The following is a 24222-nucleotide window of genomic DNA, read 5'->3' on the forward strand; positions in this document are numbered from 1 at the left end:
ATGCATTAGTTTCAGGTGTACAGCAAAGTGAATCAGTTATATATACACATATATCCATTCCTTTTCAGATTCTTTTCCCATATAAGTTATTACACAGTATTGAGTGGATTTCCCTGTGCTTCATTTTATCTTGTTACCTATTTCATATATAGTAGTGTGTATCAATCTCAACCCACTAATTTATCCACCCACCCCCCCGTTCGGCAAAGAATACATACAGATGGTCAAAAAAGCACATGAAAAGATGCTCAATATGGCAATCCATCTTACAACCTAAAAGTAGAGTCAAAGACTTCTGGGACCCTTTAAAACTATTTAGAGCCCCTTAGCAGAAAAAATTAGTGTTGAGAACAAAGTAAGGAATGGAAGCAATGGAATCTGAGGCAGAGAGCCTGCTAGAGAACAATCTGGAATTGGGCAGAGTCATTTGAAAGGATGTGGCAGAAGGGCACAGCAAGAGGAAGGGGTTCATTTTAAAATGTTTTGAAAACTTTAATCTAAATTAGGATATTAAAAAGGGGGCATAAGAAAGGTAGACAAAAAGGCATGGATTAGTGGCGAGGCTGAAGTGTCAAGGATGGACCAATTTTGGAACAGAAGCATTAGATTATCCCACTGGTAACCATGTTAATTTCAAAATCTTTGACTCTGCTTCTGTTCTTTGAGTTCATTTGTATCAATGTTCTATTAGATACCACATATTAGTGATTCCCATATGGAGAACAGTATGGAGGTTCCTTACAAAACTAAGCATAGGACTACCATATGACCCAGCAAGCCCACTCCTACCCAGAAAAAAACTTTAATTTGAAAAGATACATGCTCTCTAATACTCAGAGCAGCACTATATACAGAAGCAATCTAAGTGTCTATCATCAGAGGAATGGATAAAGATGTTTTAGCCTTTGGTTCTTGTCCCTTCACTAAAAAGGGTCTATGAGAGGACAGGAGCAAATACTGAGGACACCCTAAATGTTTAAATGAAACATTTCATCTAAGGAATTATTTTAGGAATTACACACCCTTGACATTAAGTTCAGCACATGGTTAGTAATATCTGTTAACGTCTACCTCCCCTCCATGAAAGGGTCACTCCAATTGCTCTGGAATTTCATTGCCCTATATCTATTTTCTCCTGACTAATCATCACCTACCCTGGGTTATATTTTGGGTTTATTTTTTATTTCCAAAGAACTGAAGACACCCTGTGGGTAGAATCCTTATTCTGTACCTTACTTTTCATCTCTGCAGTATCTTATATATTGCAAAAGTACTTGCAGAGGAATGAGTGAATGCGAATGAACAGATGGATACAAGAGTTCCACACTCAGAGGCTCACATCTCTGACCAGTTCATAGAAGGATGGGAAAGGTTTTATTTTGCATCAGTTCTACTTCCTGGGCAGCGTGTAAAAAAGGATTTTTTTTTTCCTGGTTTTACTTAATTCTACTAAAGAGTTGGCAAGGAAACAGAAAGCTGGGCAAAAAATAAAACAAGGTCCAAATGGGTAAGTATCATGACTGCTACACATTCTGCATCTTGACCTTCATCTTGGAGCTTGGCCAGGCAGCCACTGTTCGTCTGAGGGTGATTGACTTGAACAATCACATAAGTGTAAAATGTAGTCAAGGCTGCCCGTAAACTGAGTCACTGCAAAAGGAAAGCAAAGAAGAACACTGTCGTGAGGCAAAGACTCTACCCCATGGAGTTAAATATGCTCTCTGTCCCCAAATTAAACTCAATACCAGTGACACAACTTGGTTAGTACATCGTCACTCATTCTAACTCAATACAGCTTTTTAAAATGTTCTTAACTCTCATTAGAAACAGAAGTAGCAGAGTAATTTAATGATGAATCTGAATGCAATTATGATAATTAAAATAGCAACTTAATTTTATGCCATCTCTGGGAAACGCTCAACTCAGGGGCTGTACATTCAAGTTCTGAGTTGCACTGGTTAATATTTTTGATTTGTATTATAAAGTAGTTCAAATAGAGTTCAATCAGTAAAATGTATTGACTATATGCATTGAAATTGTGACCATACATTCTGGGATTTTGTTCATTTTTATTGTTATAAGAACTCTTAGGATGCTAGTCCTGAAAATAAAATGAATACATCATTGTCTATTGATAGTTCTAATGTAAAACTGCTAGTGGTTGGGAAAAAGACGTATGGGATAAAGGTGTATATGCTCCATCAAGGAGGTGAATTTTTTTTTTTTTTTTGTCTTTTTGCCATTTCTTGGGCCACTCCCGTGGCATATGGAGGTTCCCAGACTAGGGGTCTAATCGGAGCTGTAGCTGCCAGGCTATGCCAGAGCCACAGCAACATGGGATCCGAGCCGCGTCTGCGACCTACACCACAGCTCACGGCAACGCTGGATTGTTAACCCACCGAGCAAGGGCAGAGATAGAACCCGCAACCTCATGGTTCCTATTGGATTCGTTAACCATTGCACCACGACAGGAACTCCAAGGAGGTGAAAATTTGATGGGGTTGCCAAGTAAGAAGATACATAATTTCAAAAGGTGCTTGGACAGAGCTTACAAAGAAGCCTGGAAGTGGGACTCAGGCAGGTAAAGAACGTGAATCTATTTGTACACTTTGTGTACATCCATGCAAGTGTCATTCGCACACAGCATGTGCATCCTCTGTGTATCGTTATGGGATGCCATATAAGAGAAGACTTTTCCTAGCAAAGAATGTCTATCCCTTGCTCTGAGTCCTCTGGTGATTTTGTCAGACTGGAGCTCAGGAGAGATGTGGAGGGATGCCAGAAACAGAGGGTCAGTGCCGCCCCTCTCCAATCCTGATGCCATGTTTAAGATTGGAATTCATAGAACATAAGTGCAGTGGCAATTTTTACTGTAAATATCTCAGTTTGTGTTTTACTAAGAATTCAGTAGAAGCTTTATGTCTCCTGACTACAAGAAATGTGCCCTGGGCTCTTAACATGTTTTGTTTCAAATTTGTTTCATGTTTATTACCATGGGAGAGCAAACCCTTCCACTTTGGAGACAAAGTTCTATAATGGTCCAAGTGTTTTTTACAGGTACATATTTCATGTTCTGTTGTATTTAATCACTGTTGAGCTTTTTTGTTAGTGGTAAGAGTCTAACATTAAGGATTATTATTTTGCGGTTGAAATATTTTATCATTATATAAACTTACGTCTACTCAATTCCTAAGAATACAAAAATAGTGAGGGGAAAAAAAACTTTCATTAGTTAAGAAAACACACACAAATGCATACATCGACACAGATGTTTCCAGAAGTGTGACAGCTGTAGACAAAGCCACTGGGAGTTTTAATTTAATTTTTAAAATTCATCCAGATGTCTGGTATTGCATGGATACTGGTTAGGTGTTTTAGCTTGTCATTTATTTTACAGATTTGATCTTTCTGGTAAAGGAAGAAAGTCACATACATGGAGTGTATACAGACAGATACACACACACACACACACACACACACAAACACACACATTCTCTCTCTCTCTCTCGCAAGTCAGGGCTCCTGTTGCTTCAAGCCATAACATAAATTATATACCAGTTTGTCAATTTAGTCTTAATTTCCCTCCTGTCTTGCACATCATACCCCAGCCACTGACCATGGACAGATGACAGGTCCTTTAGGACATTTTGGCTCTCATTGCTTCACTCATTCATTATGTGTAGGAAGACAACATGCTCCTGTCCATATGAATTTTTTTGGTGAAATTCTCTGATTCAAGGAGTGGGTTGATGCAATGCAGCTGGGGCTATACTTTTATCCACAAAATCCCATTCATCTTGATTTCTTCATGCACAAAAAGAACTGGACAGAATATTTTTTTGTGATTTCCACATCACCCCTAATGTACAATTTATCATCACTGCTTCATATACAAAGACTCAGGAACCACAACATTCAAATAAGTGTTAGGAGGGTTTTTTCCCCCTCTCCTTTCTGAATTTTCCTTCTCTTTTTAAATCTCTCTAGAGATCTGCCACCAGCACACTCTGCTGGCACTTATCACACATCTTGAGAAGGGAACACTTAATAAAGTCTCCTTCCTTGACCAATCTGAAGCATGTCATGAGCCAGCACTATGAAAAGAAAAAAAAAAAAAAAAAAAAAAAAACACTTAAGGCCTCAATGGTATCACAATGGTGCTTCAACTCCTGTGCCAAGATGCTTGCAATGAGTCCTTTGTTGCAGTACGGACTGTCCGCAGGAGTCTTTGTTGGGGAGAATGCAGAAGAGAAAGACCCTGAAAGCCAACATAGTTTCTTTCTACTCCTCCAAGGAGGGCATTTGTACATCACTACACTGGATCTCTAAGTGCTGATAGAAATGTGTCCTTTTTCAAACAACTTCGTATTATCTATGAAAGGTCAGCAGAGCTGCGGAGTCATAAGCCACAAAAGCATGAGTTTCTCTTCTTGAAGAAAATGTACAGTGCTGATTATGAAGTCCTGGTGTAGTGAGGTATTTCAGGAATAGTTATTAAGACAGACTCTTTGCATATAAATAAATGTGTGTAAAATACTTATATAATAAGATATCATACAATATATGCGATTCTAATATATAATGGAATATATTATATGATATCTTATATATATATCTTGTATATTATATACACAAGTGTATAACACAATTTCAAAGATGCATGGCTTTTTGATGTCAAGCTCATCTTGTACTTTGATATAATTTTCAACTTTTGGGACCTTTGTTGGAAGCTTTTGTCAAGAAAAACAAACTTCTCCTATCTTTCCTATGAAAACAGAAACAAAGCTAATTCCCACTTGTCCTCCACTGAAAACAGTATGTCTATTTTGTAATGACAATGGACTGTTTGTTTCTTTTTCTACCCTTCTTTCTAGGTCACCATTCTCATGATTTTGCTTCTACCTACAAGGAAAGGAGAAAAAGCGTGTGCCTAGCTTTGGCTGGCACTGGGCTTGATGTAAACAGCTTGCTTAAGAGGCTGAAGGTCAGGAAAGGAGACCTCAGACTCTGTGACCTTGTAATACTGTCTGACTTTCCCAAAGAGGCTGTGTTTCCTAATGTCTTTGTTTGTAGTCACTGGCTCTCATTTTACATTGGGTATTTTCTTTATCATTAGAAAAGTCTCCATTATTCTTAATTACAAACGATTTGGATTCTAGTAAACATTTAAAATCAATTATTAATCCAGAATAAATAAATTCTCCTTTGCATTCACAGATCTTTTCAACAATAGATGCAAAAGTATTTCACCCTTGGCACCTCTGAGACAAGTGAGTACAACATCTCTGGATTATAATTTTGAATTTTTTGAAGAAAAAGTGAGGGGAAGATAGATACAGAGGATACTGAATCATAAGGGTGAAAAGTGCAAATTTAAATTGTAATATAGCAGCTTTATCTAACGAATATATTTGCAATTCACTGACACTTGATAAAAAGAATTATGTAATAGAACCAGGGAGAAATGGTCTCAGGTCTTACCAAGTAGATGACTAAGGTAAATCTGCACTCTCAATAAGCTAATTAACTCCTGATTGATTGTCACTGAAGGGACATTAGAAATGTCAAGTGTTCTTTTATCCGTGCAACTGGAGAAGCTCATATAAGACAAACAAACAACAAACAGACATCAGGGGTTAGACTTGATGACCTTTATGAAAACCTGCAACTCTGAAATTTAACGAGCAATATCGCAGAATTCCTTGGATTAAGAACTGTTGCTCTTTCACAGAACCAGCCATTTACAAATTTAAAAAGTCTAAAGGTTTGCTTTGCTTTAATTCAAGAACAAAAACACAAAACTGACTGTGGGTTTTACAACTACTTATAAAAGGCACAGGCTGGGTGTTTGGGATTGGCATATGCACACTGAGATACACAGAATAATTGGCCAATGGGGACCTACTATATAGCACAGAGAATACTACCCAATATTCTGTGATAATCTATGCAGGAAAAGAATCTGAAAGAGAGCAGATCTGTGTACTTGTATAACTGAATTGCTTTGTTGTAAAGCAGAAATTATCACAACATTGTAAATCAACACTACTTCAATAAAACTTTAAAAAACGAAAAAATAAAATTAAAAAAGCACTCTGTAAAGCAAAAATAAAAAGATTATGCAAGAATCTATTCTAAACGAGCATGTCATCTAGCAATGGGAAAAGCTAAAGACATAAAATTCATCTTTGAGCAAGAATAGATTAGCGTAGTTAGGAAGGTATGAATTCTTATGGGACTTCATAGGCAGGAGGAAGAAGAAAAAAATGATATTTCTTTAACAGAGAAACTGAGAAGAACTGTAAAGAAACAAAGATGAGGGGTGGGGGTAAACAGATCATGTCTGTACTGGTGAATATTATTGTAGGTGAGCTACAAAAGAACTATTTGGAAAGGTAGGTTGTTAAACCACGGGGGGACATGGGTTCAGGATAAAGGTACATGGAAGGTTTCTGAGCAGGTTAGTGCTGTGAATTTTGCACTGTCTGGAATAAACGCAAGTAGAATGAAGGATATGGTTGTCAAGGGGCCAGAATGGAGGGAGTTGACTTGCGTGGAGGCTAGGGCAATTGTAAGGGTAAGACAGAGACCCCTGAGGCCAGGAGATGGGGAGAAACCATGTCTGAAAGAGTGAAAGATGTTTTCTGGGAATGTGAGGGGAATGGCTCCCCACAACTGAATAGATAATGTGGACTGAAACAGGGAGAAGAGGCTGAGACAACTAGAAGGTGTCAGGTTCATGAGCTGCAGGACAGGAAATAAAACTTGAAAGATTGAGTGGAGGGAAGGTTGGGGATGGTAGTCAAAGTTAGGCTTATTTTATTTTGTTTTATTTTGAAACCACCGAGGTGCTGACAAACCATCCAAATAAGTGACCAATAAGCCATAAAAATCAGGTCAGATTTTAGGAGAAGAATGAGGTGAGATGTGGAATGCGAAGACTCTAACACAGGGATTGTGGAAGCCCTAACGGGATGTGGTCTTTTACTGCTCACTAATATCTGCTCCCCTTCCCTGAAGGAGATTTCCTGCCCCTTATAATCAGGTTTGACCAGGTGACTCACCAATGAAAGTGAGAGAAAAATTATATGTCACTTCCATTAAAAAGCTTTAAAGCCTATTGCACGGGTGCATCCCTTAAGAGACAAAAAGACCCCCCAACCCAAAAAACAAAGACAAAAAAAAAAAAGCCTTGAAGTTTATTGATTCACGCCCTTATTTTTCCCTTTTCCGTAGAATTGGTAATGTCCAGCTAGTGACTGCTTCATTAGCCTGGCCCTGTAATTAAATTAAAATGGGGGAAAAAAAATCCCACTTCTATGTAGTATATGAGAGAGATAATTAGCGCTATGAAAGTCGCCACCACAAGTTGGCAGTTATTTATTACTGTAGTATAACCTAACCTAACCTGACTTACAAAGTTGTCCAGAAAGGGAAACTGAAGAAAGACCAGAGGATAACTTTGCACAAGACTTAATCCAACAATTGTGAATTTGTCATTTCACAGAAGAAAAACGTCAACTAAGTTGTATTTGCCAAGTTATTTTAAGCATAATTTCTTAATTTTTGCTGTAACTTTTTCTGTATTAAAAAAATCTGCATTTAAAAAAATGAAGGGAGGGATAAATTTGTAGCTTGGGATTAACAGATACACACTACTATATATAAAATAGCTACTGTATAGCACAAGGAGCTAGGTTCAATGTCTTGGAATAACCTATAATGAAAAAGAATCTGAAAAAAAATATATATATACATGTAATAGTCTTTGGAATGGATTAGCAATGAGATCCTGCTGTGCAGCACTGGGAGCTATGTCTAGTCACTTACGATGGAGCATAATAATGTGAGAAAAAAGAATGTATACATGTATGTGTAACTGGGTCACCATGCTGTACAGTAGGAAAAAAATGTATTGGGGAAATAACAATTGATTACTATTAAAAAAAAATATATATATATATATATACACATGTATATATGAATCACTTTGCTATATACCTGAAACTAACACAACATTGTAAATCAACTATATTTCACTTAAAAAAAAAAACTCAAAAAAACCTTGCTAGGTCAAACAAAATTATTCTAGTCACCTTTGGAAATATTTGCCCCATGAAATTTTCTGTACCGAGTAGCAATCACCCAACTATATCAACAATTTTGAGTGTTCAAAATATTTTGAAAAACATTACTTAAGCCTGTAAACTGTTCTTTGAGTAAATTAAACAATCTAAAACTCTTCATAAAATTGTAAGAACTAAAATTATGTACTAATGTTAGGGAGTGACTTTTTGCCTCTTGACAGGGCAGTGGGGCTTTCTGGGAGCAGCTGGTGGTTGATCACTGAATGTCATCTATTGCTCACCACTCTAGCATGCAGACTAAAGGGAAAAGAATTTCAAGATCATGAAGTTAATAACTAACTGCTTTGCCCATGGGTCAGGCAGACATATTTGTTAGCCTAGGGCAGCAATTAAAACCTCTAATATATGATTTAGGGATTTAAAAGGAATCGTTTGTCTAAACTGTCTTTTTATAAGTAGATTTGCAATAATTTTTTAAATGAGTATTCTATTTCTTATATTTTAAAGAATCTCAGGAAAACCTCCAAAACAATGTTTAAATTCAAGTCCTCACCACTTTTTGCTTTTATTTTCTTTTAACTATTGTTGTTCAACCTTCTCTTAAGGTTCTTATCTACCAAGTCATTGTAAACTCAATATTTTTAAAGGCAATTAGCATTATATATATATATATGCATATATGTATGTAGAATTCTTATTAAGAATGACTTGGTAAAATTAGTAACAGTGATTCTATGTATCTATACGTTTACGCATGGATAAGTCCACAAATCACAAAACAACTTTGGGCATTACAATTTTTTATTTTTTATATTATGTATTATATTATTTATATTATATATTATTATTTTTATATATTATACTATATTTTTTATTTTTTTATCATTTTTTATTATTAAAAAAGACAATCTTCTCTCTCTCTCCTTCTGTCTCCAAGTATGTAACTCTTTTAAGAAATTAGCTCAGGAGTTCCCATCATGGCGCAGCAGAAAACAAACCCAACTAGGAACCATGAGGTTACGGGTTTGATCCCTGGCCTCGCTCAGTGGGTTAAGGATCTGGCGTTGCCGTGAGCTGTGGTGTAGGTCGCAGACGTGGCTCAGATACCCTGTTGCTGTGGCTGTGGTGTGGGCCGTTGCCAACAGCTCCGATTAAACCCCTAGCCTGGGAGCCTCCGCATGCCATGGGTGCAGCCCTAAAAAGACAAAAGAAAAAAAACAAGAAACAAAAAAGAAACTAGCTCAGAAGTTCCCATCATGGCTTAGTGGAAAAAATCTGACTAGCATCCATGAGGACGCAGGTTCGATCCCTGGCCTCTCTCACTAGATTAAGGATCCATCATCGCTGCGGCTGTGGCATAGGCCAGAGACTATAGCTGCTCTGCAGCTCCAATTTGGCACCTAGCCTGGGAACCTCCATATGCCATGGGTGCGACCCTAAAACGACAAACAAAAAAGAAAAGAAAGAAAGAAACTAGCTTAGACAACAATATAAATCAACTACACTTCAATGAAAATTAAAAAAGAAAGAAAGAAAGAAAGAAAGAAAGAAAGAAAGAAAGAAAGAAAGAAAGAAAGAAAGAAAGAAAGAAAGAAAAAGGAAAGAAACTAGCTCAGAGACCCAATCCTGTTTTCAGAGCTGTACTCATTCCTAATCAGTATATGAGGACACAGGCCATAATAAAAAGGACAAGTGATGCTTTAAGAAAACTCCAATTTGTTAGCATAGGTATCTCTGATTTATACTGAAATACAAATGGGATAAAAGACTATGACATTTTCGGAGCTTTCTTGGGCTACTTCTCATAGGTAGGTTTGCAGAAATCTTTTAAGGATAGAATCTGACTTAGGTGCGCTGGAATCCTAAGTTTTTCAACCTGTACGACCCGCGTCTTTGTGGGTACAGGTCCCACAGATCAGGGAGGCCTTTCCAGAGTCCCATGACTTCCTTCCTTTGGCTTTAGGATATTTGTTCTAATGTTGCAGACTTTATTCTCCCTCCGTCCTTCTGGAATTTTCTCTAGCTCCAGCTAGACAGGGCACTTTAGCATTTCAACACCATTCCAACCAGTAGGTGAGTCTGGCACCTCCCTGGGAGCTGTCTCTTTTATGGAGGCTCCCTTCCACAGCTCAAGACCAACTCACTTCCATTCATCCCCCAAGAGGAAAGAGCCTTGACGACTGATCTCCTTTCCACTCCAGTTTCTTAGGCAAGGGTGGAGGTGTGTATTCCTAACTCATTTATGTAACAGAGATGACACTCAGGGAGCCTTTCTTTAAGCCCAGTTAGCAGCTCTGCCAACCATGTACATACATATTTTCAAATGATGTACATTCTCCATGTAAAGGGGACTTTTTTTTTTTTTTTTTTTTTTTTTTTTTTTTTTGCATTTTAAAGAGAAGTCAAGGTAAACCAAATAGCCAGTATTGAAAAAAAAAAAGTCTAGGAGTAGAAATGTTGAGAACGAGCAAGAACTTTACATCAAACTCATCTCTTTATATAAAACCCTTTTGGTCAAATTCACTTCTTTATTCTTCCTACCTACTATCTTTTTGCAAGTCTAACAGGTATCATGAGTACGGCTTTAGGGATCCCAACTTGTGCCCCAAAATCTAGGAGCAAAAATTATACTCACTTGCTTCATTACTGCTAATCCCCTTATAGCCCCCACCCCCAAATTAAGTAGTAAATTTTCAAATAACGTAGAAAACAGTAACGTTTTCCCCACAAGGTTTTACATCTAAATCAATAAGATGGTAAAATTCTGCTCTTGCTCTGGATACCAAAGAAACAAAAATGACAAGGTTTTTTTTTTTCCCCCCTTCATAAGTTGTGACATAAAATTGGATGAATCAGAGAATCAAAGGGGTGAGAGAAAGTGCAGCCAGCATAGGTTTTCCATGGTACCTACACCATGTCAGACCAGGTGCCAGGGTACCAAAGTGACAGAGCACTCAGTCTCAGAGCGTATGTAGGGTTCCTGGGTACCAATACAGGGTTTCACATGTACCAATGATACCCAGATGCAATAAGCACATATAGTGTGCTGTGGGAACTCAGAGAGAATATTGTTATCCCTCACAGATGCACATGGGAGCAAGCATCTCTCCAGACCCTTTGAGGATTAGGTGTATGTCTCATGGGTGTACCCTGTGTAATAAAGTTGCTATTTATTTATTTATCATCTTTTTAGGGCCTCACTCACGGCATATGGAGGTTCCCAGGGTAGGGGTCCAATCAGAGCTACAGCTGATGGCCTATGCCACAGCCACAGCAACGCTGGATCCGAGCTGCCTCTGTGACCTACACCACAGCTCATGGCAATGCTGGATCCTTAACCCACTAAGCGAGGCCATGGATGGAACCCACATCCTCGTGGATACTATTCGGGTTCATTAACCACTGAGCCACAACGGGAACTCCAAGTTGCTTTAATCTGTTGTATTGGTTCACTGTTGATTTTATAGCTTCATCAGTCATGGCCAGAAGAGCCTTTCCTAGTTAAGACATTGCCATTGATGATAACATAAATGTTTCCTGCCCATTGCTATTTGCAGGGACTGGAAAACTACTGACATGGACCAGGCGTTGCCTTCTCAGAAAGTGAGTGATTCAAGGTACATCCGTGAATCGCACAGGATTCCCTTTTCTGGAAGTCTAGAGGACTGGTGGTCTCATATTTTATAAGTGCCAGCTTAGGCAAATCCCACTGGCTTCCCTTGCTGTGAATAAACTGGGTTTTTTTACGGGACTATCCCAAGGGACCATTCAGAGGCCATTATTTCACCGTGAAGACTCTGTTAAAAAGAATAACTGGTCTCAATAACACTTACCTGCTCATGCAGAGGGAAGGTTACCCAGTCATAACAAGCCCAGATTCACAGAGCCACCACTTCGAACAATGCAATGTTTGGGATTTATGAGATTAAGACCTGTCAGTAATAATGCCCTTATGGGGGCCTTCTCAATGCATTTGGCATACTCTGCTGTGGACTCGTAGGTAAATCAAATCTGCCATGCCATTATAGGGAAAGGTGCTGCATACAAGATGTAAACAATACACACTGCAAAAGGTTCACGTCTCCAAAAAGGTGATTGGGGACAGGGCTTCACATGTCTTTCTGACGCCTGTATTCCTCTGAAACAGCCACAGGACTGTTTCAGATGCAAAATCTACAATGTTACTGGTGATGCCCTCCATCTCTCCAGGGTAGTGGAAAAATGAGGGGGCAGCATTTACCATTCCACAGAAAGATGGATCGAGCATGAATTGAGGTGGCAGGAACATCCGTAACAGACAGAGTTAGACACGTGAAGAAGCCCCCAAACCACAAGAATGCGGACCGACAACAACACAACAGAGATCGTGGCTTAACCTGTTTTGTCAGAGCTGGTATTGATGGTATTGGTAGTGATGGAGGTGAAGGTAGTCTTTGCGCTGTCCTTGGCAGTGACAGATTTCTGCTTATTTTTCATGGCTTCCAGTGCTTTGAGCTTCTTGGCATGTTTCGTGCCTTTGTAGTGGGCCGCGGCCTGGCTCTACAAAGGAGAACAAAATGAACCATGCAATCAGGCTCATTTCTAAACTGGCATTCTCTGTATTACTGCAAATACAGACTCCCTTTCAATAATAGGTACCGTTCAAGCTAATCCTGGCCGTGGCCAAACAGTGGGGTTCTATTTAGAATGTTGCTACAGGGAGCAACGGGAATCAAGTTCTAAAGCCTCTGCTTGAAAGGAGGAAATATTCCATGGCTTCTCTTAAGAGGAATGTCGTTGAACACGAACCCATCAACAACATTTTTTTAAATTTTTTGGTGGAGTGGGAAAAAAAAAAAGAATGTACAACTGTGTTGCCTTTGTTCTGTCACTGAAGATGCTGGGCTCCCAAAGATTTACAAGGGCCCTAGGAAAGAGTAGCTCTCACCTTCTTGGCTTGGGAACTGTGTTTTCTCCTTACAATGTGTCTTATTAACACAGGACCCGACAGTGTCTACCAGGAAAAGTTCATGGATAACGAGGGAAGTAGGTACCCCAGAGACTGAGATGGAAGCGTGAGAGTTCAAAAGCAAACGTACTACCTATGTCCAAATGGAGTCCACGGAAGCTGAGCAATTTCATAACTCTTTCTTGCTCCTTGCTTCCCGCAGAGGGTAGTCTGAGAAGTTCAAGGTAGGGCCGTTCTTTCAACACATGGGTCTTCTGTGCCCTGATCCATTGCCAGAAAGATCCAGTGGGTTTTGACTACTTAATGGGCCAGTGCAATTCTTTTGCCTGTGCCTTCTGAGATTTTTATAATAGTAATATGCATTTTCCCAAGTTTCTATTTTCTTAACACTATTTTTTTTTTTTTTTTTTTTTGGTACTGGAGAGACACAATTGATTGAGATAGAAACTCATCTTAAAGAGATATATATTTGTTAATATTAATTTATTGGGGGGACGCCTTTGCGGTTAGGGTAAGGTGGAAGTGGGCAGGGACAGTCTTAGAAGGTTTTCCAGCTCGAAACCTTTAAAATTGTCACCTCACAAGGAAAAATATCTCAGTGGGGGACTAAGTCTGTGTTGTATCTATATATTACTTCCTATGACTTAAACTTCATGTTCCATTTTGTCCAAAAAATGAGTCACATTGTCCTCTTCATCACAGTAGCTGTGGTAGGTAGGATGTTGTAGTATAATATTTTTTTGTAAATAGATCAAAAAATAATCCACACCTTTATTTGCATCATTCGGACAAGTATCCTCAAAGGACTAGGTACCCTTATTGAAAGAACACTGGACAAGGAAACTGTATATTAGAAACAGTTTGAACAGAGAGGACATTCATGCATCAGTTTTCCAACAACACGTAACATCAAAGGACATCATGTGAGTCAAAATGTGAAGTTAAGACTTGCTTTCGTTAAGAGAGGAATCAATGATGGATTAGGTTCGTTGGATTCTACATGGAAAATGCTACTTTGATGGACAGAGTTGTGTTTCTTTTTTCCCCCTGTCTAGTTCTCCTTTCTTATAAAGCAAATCCTTTGGATATATCTTTTGAGGGCAAGATGCTATATTCAATTACATCTACAATATACAGTTAGCCATCTTCTCTAGGCAGTTGGTTATGTACTTTCTCACTCCTATTCCTGGTATAGAAGTGACTGCTTTACACATCATATGTATTATAATATAGGGTTTCCATGAACAGTGCTATTCCCACATATACCTACAAAATGTACATCTTAATGCACATGTTAAGGTTCCTAGCAAATCTGTATTTCTCAGTGGTATTTCAAATCAGAGAAGACTTCATTTAAATACACCGTATGTATTAAAAACACCATATGACCAGGTGAAGAATCCTGCAAGTTAAGAGAGTACCTACATACAACAAACAAACAAAAAACTTCTGCACAAACATAGCTAAGCCAGGGCTTCCAGCAAGTGAAATGGCTCAGGAGGTTGTGGGGAGAAAGGGGTGATCAAACTAGCAGCGGCTAGTACATCTGGTAGGTTCCCAGTTGAGACACCTGGTATATTAAAAAAGCAAAACAAAACAAGACGAAATGCATACTCACTTGTTCCATGAATAATAGTCTCAAAGAACTCTGATAGTTATTATGTAATTTGTTAAACTCTACTATAAAAAAAGGCAACTGAGTCTCCCACAAATTTGAAAAAAAAAAACCTGAATGGTAGGAAGATCCAAAATGCTATGGAGAGACCACAACATGTAGAATTTCAGGGAACTTAGGGAGTTTGGGGGGGTTGATGGTGGTCGAGGGGAGCAATGTGATGTCATGGTGAAGGGTATGGATGCGCTGGGGGTGGAAGTGGATACACGAGTTAGAGACTAAATGTAGACAGGTAACCCCTTCTGGACATTTAACATTTTCTTTATCACTGACCTTCATGTTTGTAGAATTTACTGGACTGCTCTTGGGTTATATTAGTATTAATTTTTCTGTCTGTATATATTGACCCCACATGTCTTGGCTCACCTTGATACAGGTGGGTTGCACAAAGGTGTATAAAAAAAGGAAGCCCAGCCACCTCTTCTTACCCCGTTAAGCCACTTCACTCGGCAAGATAGATTTTTCAGCCACACACAACCTTTCTGTGACGGTAGACAAAGCTGCAGCCTAAGAAGGAATCCTACTGGGAGTTGTTTATTTTTTATTTTTTATTTTTCTTAAGGGCCCATTTGTGGCATATGGAGGTTCCTAAGCTAGGGGTCAAATTGGAGCTGCAGCTTACGCCACAGCCACAGATCTGAGCCACATCTGCAACTTACACAACAGTTTGCAGCAACACCAGATCTTTAACCCACTGAGTGAGGTCAGGGATTGAATCCGCATCCTTACAGACACTATGTGGGATTCTTAACCTGCTGAGACACAATGGGAACTCCAGAAGATTTTTTCAAAAGCAACAGTTGGCCAGAGCTGTCTCTTTAGGCCTCCTCTGCTTTTCCTTAGGGCAGAGAGATGCTGGGTGTGTGTAGTACACCATTTTCCTTCTGAGGCTATTGCCTATAATTTATTTAGTTCATCTATGAGTCAAGTCATCCCCAGAAACCTGGGAACCATCCAACATAAGCAAACAATTCATTATCACAGGAATGATTTCAAGATTAAATAAGTATGAGTATAGTTATTTAAATACTTCATTACAACACAAGTCAGAATTCTGTTTTAAAACTTAAAGCGAGTGAGGTGATCCAAGTACACAGGAAAGTAAGCAGACCAAGAAACACTGGTTTCAACAAGTTACTTTTAGATCAGCTGTGGAGTATTCTGCATTGGGTAACAAAAAGCACGACTACCGACCTTGAACTAGCACATGATACCATGAAATCTAACAAGTGTCATCTCAGAGGCAAATGCTGACATTAAAGATAGGCACACACATTCCTTCAGAGTGGATTCACGCCACTTTAAATGTCATCGCCACATCTCAGTCATCAGTAGCCAGCCAGACTTTTCAATCTTCAAATTTTGTCTTCAGCATTTCAAAGAGGCTTCCAACTTATATGCAACTGAAGTTCCAATGCAGATAAAAATAATTGTTAAATGGCTAACTTTTGGGAGAGGCATTTTTATCATTTGGAAACACATGAACACATACACACACATTTATTATACTTATCTAAGTAACAGGCTTCCATATAAATCACTGTTATTCTGTGAAACTGCGAATCTATTGTTCATGGGTCATTTCATTCCATTAGCACCAATAGTTTGTACAATTTTGCTCTCCACGTCTTGCATAAGATGTTTCAATATGCTTTTTTTGAAAAACTAGGAAGTTTAATATAAGTATACATACCTGAATACTATAATTAGTTAATTTTCACGAACGCATGTGATTTCAAAAAGAACAAGGTGGTCTTGGTTAGTTTCTGATTTTTAATTTACCATATTAATTTTTCATTGAAGTAAAATGACCATTATCCTATTAAAATGTAACATCAGAAAAATAAAGAGTGGTTATTAAAAAATTTACCACCCTCTTGGGGAAGAGAAGAGATAATACTTGAACAGGGAACTCTTTTTTTTTTTTTTTTAAGAAAATTATCTGGTTTCAAAATTTTAGCTTAGATTGAATTTATCTTTGTAAAGTTGCTTTTATGTTGCATACATTCTTTCAAATATAATTCTGAGGCAGTGTGCACAGGTTCCGCCTTTTGTAACTGAGCAGGACCCTTTGAGGATTTCTTGGTGTGGGCCTTTCCCCAATATCCTCTGCTTTAGCTCCTGTATCTTAGCTTAGCTCATGTATCTTTGTTGGAGGTTTACAGGAACATCATGACCTGACCTCTGTGGGCAGCTACAAAAACAAAGGATTTTTGCAGCAACCAACCATGCTCCTTCCTCACTTTGCCTTTAAAAACGCTTTGCAATTTTGGTTCAGGGAGTTTGGGATATTTTGGGGGCATGAGCCACTTGTCTCCTTGCATGGCCATGCAATAAACCTTTTTCTGCTACAAACTCCGATATTTTGATTTGCTTTGGCCACACGTGAATGGGGCACATGGACTTTCACTAACAATTTGGTCTGAGACCAGTATGCATTGTAAGCAGTCAGTGGGTTGTTAAATATTTTGAGTATCACTTCTGTATATACTAATAGAATGTTTCTAAGGTTTCTAATTATTCTATCTCAATGTGTTTATTATCAACTCTCAGTTCCATTTAACACTCATATAGAGCATTAGTTCTCAAAGTGTGGTTCCCAGATTGGTAGTAGTAGTAGCAGCAGCAGCAGGTAGCTTATTAGAAATGCAGGGAATTGTACCCAAAATATTGCCATAACCTATAATGGAATATAATTAGAAAAAAAAACCCACTATGTATGCCATACAACTGAAACTAACACAGTATTATAAATTAACTATACTTCAATTTTAAAAAGAGAAGTAAGACTTTACTACAGCTAAAACATGAAAGCAACCTAAATGCCCATCAACAGAGGAATAGATAAAGAAGATGTGGGATGGGTATGGATATATATATCCAAGTGTATATATATATATATATATATCCAAGTGTGTGTGTGTGTGTATATATATATATCCAAGTATGTGTGTATATACATATCCAAGTGTGTGTGTGTTTATATATATACATATATATATATATACTTAAAGGAATATTACTCAGCCATTAAAAAGTGTGAATTAATGCCAGTTGCAGCAACATGGATGGACAGAGATCATCATACTAAGTGAAGTAAGTCGGACAAAGAAAGACAAATATCATATGAGATCTCTAATATGTGGAATCTAAAAAAAAAAAATGATACAAAAGAATTTATTTACAAAACAGAAACAGACTCAAAGATTTTGGAACCAAATTTATGGTTACCAAAGGGGAAATGTTGGGGGGAGGGATAAATTAGGAGGGTGGGATTAACATATACACACTACTATATATAAAATGAACAACAAAGACCTAGTATATAGCATGGGGAACTCTATTCAATACTCTATAAAAACTTTTATGGGGAAAGGGTCTGAAAAGTAATGGATATAAGTATAACTGATTCATTTTTTTTGTATGCCTGAAACTAACACAACATTGTAAGTCAACTAATATTCCAATGAAATTGAATTAAAAAATAAAAATAAAATAAAAAGAGCAGTAAGATGATATTTAGAGAACTTGGTGGGGAGGAGGAAAGGAATACAAATTATCACCTTCTATCCCAGACCCACTGAATCAGAAATTATGAATATGAGGCTCAGCAATCTGTGTTTTACAAGCTCTCCAGGTGCTTCTGAAGCATAAAGTTTCAGAATCTCTCATCTTAAATATCAGGGTGTTTTCTCCAAATATGGCCTCTTCTTATACAAGCAGTCAAAGTTTAGGTTGTTAAAGGTTCTCTATAGTCGTCTGAGAATATATGTCTAAATGTGAGCAATGTGTATTACCGAAGAGAAACAATCAGAGATTTCTTTCCTTAAAAACAAGTCATTAAAAGAAGCAAAAAATAACTCAGATAACTTATGTAATTGGAGAACCTCTATTCCAGAGGGATGAATGCTAAATAGCAGATCAACCTTGAAAATCTTTGAAAGTCCACTTAAGAGTTTTCCAAGTCCTTGTGATTTTTCTCTTGCTACATTTTACCTTTTTTCTCCAAGCTAATTATTGTTGCAGCATGACCCTCTAACTCCATTATTTTTACCTCTATGTTGAATGCTTTGCTGGGATCAATTTGGGGGGGCTTAGGGGAGGGAATCTCCAGCTCTTAAAAAAATAACCAAAAGCAAAGCCCTCTGTTATAACTCTTAAAACCCCACTATAAAAATATCTAATTCACTATTTTATTTGTATTAACTGATTTAGTGTTAGCCATAGCTAAGTTCTTTCTTTATGTACTTAAGGATCTTTTATTGAAGGAAACTCCTAGCCAGCAGGCCAATAAAAACCACCCTAGTGAGCCACAGGAGTGCCTTTTCTGTTATACAACTTAATAAAATATTTGAAGAAGAAATTTAAAGACAGAATAGGTCATTGTTATACATTTTCCTTTTGCTGTGAAGACATGTAAATTCTCTTTCACAATGAGGAGAATGACGTGATACAGATATTTTTATTCTTTGGTTAAACGCCCCATAAAGAATATTTAATAATTTATTTTACATTGTGATTGTGTAGTTAACATGGAGGTAGATGACTACATTATGAATAAACATGAAAATTCACTTGCATCGAGCCCAAAGTAAAAAACATGATTCAATTAAAGAGTGTTCTCTCTGAGTGCCAATGATTGATGCCTTACTTTAAATGTGTTCCTGTCATCTGTACTCTTCAATAGAGAAATGAATAGTAACTGCCACAGGAACAGAGAAACAGGGAAAGAAAAGATAATACCGCTAGAGCCAAGTCATTTTTATACATTACCACTAGTCGCTTAAAAAAATTCTAAATAAACAGAGAGAAAAAGAAGAGAGGCGTGTCACAATTTCTCAGATAAATCAAGTAACTGATTTCATTAGCAAAGAAAATACCTTGTCACAAAGTACTTACGTGATAAGGACAAAATATTCTAAATGGGCTCACTTTTGTTTTTCAAAGCTTCTCAACTCATCTAGAAACTTGATTTTTAAACATTAAGTACTTAAAATGTTTTCAAGCATCTAATGCAAATGATAAAACAGCAGTTACTTGAGTGAGAGAGGCTAATTTGAGAGTTTTCGCCTAGCTCCTGTTGTGAAACACTGTACTTGTATATCTGGAATACAAACAGCTGACTCTCTGACCTCAAGGGTGGGCTTCTGATTGGGGGACACTGGCTGACAGTGGGCTTTGGAAGCTGGTACTCCTAATCTAATTAGGCCAACAGGAACACGTGGTTCTGGGGAAGTCTGCTCAGTATTGAGGGGAGTATTTTGTAAAACACAGACCTTAAATGAGTCTTCCCTCTAGTGATACGATCCGACATTTCTTGTATGGAACTGAGAGAAATCAGAAAAACCACCATGGCTCATGACTCAACCAGCGTACAGTGTCCCTACACCATGTCCACAGCTGAGCACTTCATTCAGGGTGTGACAGTCAAGAAGCAGTGGGAAGTGTGGGAGGAATTAGAAATGTTGAATCTAACCATGTCTGAGGGTCAGGCTGTCGAAAGCGTTGGTATCAGAAGCAGAGAAAAGCTTTTTTGCTTTCCTGGTGCGACCTGTATGCTTTCTCTAAATAATCTGCAACCTCCCCTTTCGACCGCCCCACCTCCCTGGCCACCTCAGTCACAATGTCTGCTCTCTCGCAAGAGTAACTGCCTGCAGTGTAAATAAATGAGGGATAGTGCTCCCTTTTATTAAGGGAATACCGCAAGAAGAAATCATTTTCAAAGCCTTTTCCCTCTGCCTGGGCACCTTCATTTGTCTGGAACATACATGTTCATCACATGTTACCTCATCCACATAGTCTTGGGTATGCCATTGTAGCAGTCATGGCACTGCCATAGAAAGGGTTAAGCGTTTCTTCTTTTTTTATTTAAAAAATTTTTTTATTATAATTGCTTCTGATAGAGTAAATTCCTGAATAGAGAGAGAAACACCTCATCATTCTGTCCCTAGGACCTAGTATAGATGTCTAAATAGGTGCCTATTAAATGCACGTGGAGTTATTTCACATTTTGATTTGAAAATGGAAATATGCATATGGTGTCTCAATGGATTTTGTCTGTGAACAGGGTTCAACTTAATTCTCTGCCATTCTTTGGCACTTTGCCTTATCTGTTGAACACACTTTGGGGAATTTTTATAGCACTTAATGCTGGAAAAGCATCTGGCACAAACACAAACTATTATTTTTTCTCGGAGAGGAGCTTATCGTCAATTGCAAAATGGGCTATTTATGAGAGCTCTCTTTGCACGGGATGTAGCAGGGAATAATCTGGAGATTGTGTCACAAAAATTAAAAATTTTTGATGAATAACAAGTTTGTTTGTTTTTTTTTTTTTTATCTGGGAAATGCAATGAATGATTCCGGTGATGATTTTGCATTAAAGCTTTTTCTAAAAGGCCAAATTCTCTTCAGTACACATATAGACATTCTCAGTACTTGGAGAATGCAATTTCTCTGTTAACACTATTACTGAACTTTCCAAACAGAACATCCTATGCTCCACAACAAGAAAGAGAAATTTAACAATGATATCGTTAACCCATTTGCCCCCCTTCAAATCCATATAATAGTCTATACCCTGCATTTGCTGAAAAAGACACTTTCCATTAGGGGAGAAATTATCAAATTTCCTACTTCTCCATAAATCAAGGAAGGCCTTCCTTCTATAGTTTTGCAGCATTTCTAATCTCTAATTCATAAATCTGAGAAGTATTCTGATTGTTCCTTTAGTGGATTCATTTCAAAGATCTGTAAAACATGCAATTGTTAATGAGATTCGAGTCCACAAAATAATGGTATATAGTTGAGCACATGTCCGTGTTAAGCACCATAACAGTTTTCCAAAGCACTTTGCGTGCACTGGGAAGGGATGGAGAATAGGACCATAAATGTCCTCAAGCATCTCAGCTCCGATAGGCCAGGTACACCTGTATTCCAGACCTTTCACAGCGGACTCACTGAACAGGGGGACGTGCCACTGCAGTTAGTGGAGCAGAGTGGAGAATAAGGTAGATGGATAAATTTAACTTCATTTATAAATCTCCATAAAAAATATCATAGTCAAATTAAAAAGATTAGAAAAAACACAAGTGCGATGGGGTTAAGTTCCCACTTACATAAAGACTATCTGGCAAATGTGGAGGAAAAATCACCCAGAAAAAACTGGCAAAGACCCCATCCAGTTTGGTGAGATAAATTATGTCAAAGTATCTAATGCTTCTTGAGATAGAACAGGGGCTTGATAATGAGAGAAATGCTAATTTTGTTGGGGGAAAAAAATGTTCATGTGTAAATCAATTTGGTGCCTAAGTTAGAACTCTGAAAATGGACTGAAACAGGACACTCTTTTGACCAAAGAGGTCGGATGTAAGACATTTTATGGCAAAACCTGGGGAAATCTGCCCACCTCTCAACAGTTTCTTCCTGGATTTAGGGAAAAAAAAAATTTGTGGGGAGAAAAAAGCAATTGTTTTTGTTGTTTTTTTAACTTTCATTTAAAAGAAAAAAGAAAAAAAAATGGAGTTCCCATTGTGGTGCAGTGGAAATGAATTCAACTAGGAACCGTGAGGTTGTGGGTTGGATCCCTGGCCTCACTCAGTGGGTTGGGGATCCAGCGTTGCTGTGAGCTGTGGTGTGCGCCAGCAGCTATAGCTCCACTTAGACCCCTAGCCTGGGAACCTCCATATGCCGCGGGTGCAGCCCTCAAAAGACAAAAATAAATAAATAAATAAATAAATGAAATAAATGAAAAAAATGCAAAGCTGCAGAAAGACATGGCTTTGGCCTTGGATTAACTTTAGAAGATGAGTAGCCAGGTGGAGACAGGGGCAATGACTCCAGAAAACTAATGTATTCAGACAAGTATTAATGCTTGATTTCTTGTTATGCCCAAACTTCTTCCCATTGCATAAATACTGTGTTTATGTTGCCTGGTTGACCATAATAGAGATGAGTTGTGTTAGCAAGAAAGAGCTGTAATATCAAGAGTTTAGTGCTTAGAGAAAACTCCCACCAACATGAGCTGAGAGCATTCAGTAGTCCTTGAAAGCATTCTGGCCAGAGGGTTTTTCCCCAAGGTGATGCTTGGAGGAAGCATTCAGTGTGTCATAAATGCATTGAGGAGACTCTGCTGGTCCTCTACCCAGTAGTTTTGTGGGAGGCATTTATGGAGCACCTCTCTGGGCCAGGTGGTGTACTGAAGGCTGTATATGAATATTCCCACTGATGCCTGGCAAAGACCTCCCAGGGAATTACAGCTGTAAAGGGCATTTTATAGATGAGAAAAGTGAGATCCAGAAAGTTAGAGTAGCTCAACCAACTAAGAAGGGCGAAAAGGGCTTGTACTCCATAGACCACACTTGGGACTTTTCTTCTCAATCCAAATGGGAGTAGACAATGGGAAACAATCCTGTTGTGTGACTTCATCATGGCACACTTTGTGTAGAGCATAGGTAAGACTAAATAGATACTAAGCTCCTTAATAAAAAAATGTTGTTGATTTCTGTGGTCATTCATTCATATAATTTCATTCAGAGTCTATCTCAGGCCCATGCTTTAGATATTCTTATTAGCATCATTCTATCTAATGGTCAATTCTTTCAATTCCAGCTCCAGTAAATTACTGCTGATTTGCCAAACAAAGTGTTTGTTTATATCCCCAAATGTGAAGGCTTCAAGCATCAGGGAGTATCTTTGGGCACAAGTCGGGTTTGGCACAGAGGGTCTTGTGGGTATGGTCAGAATTATGTTTTTTAATCTCTGTTCAAATGAAAGGCTGCTCAAAGGTTTTAAGAAATACAGAAACATAAACATGTTTGCATTATTATGAGATCACTTTGGCAGGAACAAGGAGGATCCATGGGAGGAAGAAAGCAAGAGTAGGTAAGGAGCTGAGGGCTCTATTGTTGTAGGGATGGTTCAAGAAGAGTTGGCCACACCTCAGAATTGGATGATAACAATGACCATAGAGAGAGATCAGTGCACACATATGATTAATAGGCAAGTTAAAAATGTCAAGCATCCACAGTGAATTTTGTGGGGGTGGGGTCACAGAGATGCCTTGTTGGTTTCTGTTTGTAAACGCATGACTAGAGGTTCTATTTCCTAGAACTGTTGACATTCCAGGAGGTCCAGATGTCTGGGGGAAGATCATGAGCTGGGTTGGAATATGTTGACCTTGAGGAGTCTTTAAAACATCTAAATAAAATGTGGGCTCTGCAGTTAGCTACATGATCTGGAGATTAAAGATGAAGTCTGGGCTGGAGCTAAATTGGGGCGTTATCAGCAACAGATGGTAACTGAAGCCACTGGGAAATGCCATTTGAAAGGCAAATAAAAGATTTTTTCCTATGCAACCACTGAAACACAATCTTTAATCAGCTGCGACATCTGAATGAATGAACTAAGGCTCCAACTGACAGTGTATGCAATAACAGATTTTCAAATCCTTCATTGAGCTAGAGTATACTTCATCATCCAGCTTTTTTAAAAACATCTTTTTCATAAAGTGC

At 38.2% G+C, this 24222-nt stretch overlaps 1 protein-coding gene across 4 annotated transcripts in view; it reads right to left on the reverse strand.

The window, feature by feature from the left end:
* ZNF385D (zinc finger protein 385D) overlaps positions 1–24222 on the reverse strand; it is a 979895-nt gene that overhangs the window by 81522 nt on the left and 874151 nt on the right. For all 4 annotated transcript variants that reach the window (XM_021069746.1, XM_021069745.1, XM_003132072.5 and 1 more), the window contains one exon: positions 12464–12626. In XM_021069746.1, the coding sequence (XP_020925405.1) occupies positions 12464–12626 (163 nt within the window). The remainder of the gene's footprint in view (positions 1–12463; positions 12627–24222) is intronic.

Source organism: Sus scrofa, chromosome 13, assembly GCF_000003025.6.
Source record: "Sus scrofa isolate TJ Tabasco breed Duroc chromosome 13, Sscrofa11.1, whole genome shotgun sequence".
Classification (NCBI taxonomy): Eukaryota; Metazoa; Chordata; class Mammalia; order Artiodactyla; family Suidae; genus Sus; species Sus scrofa.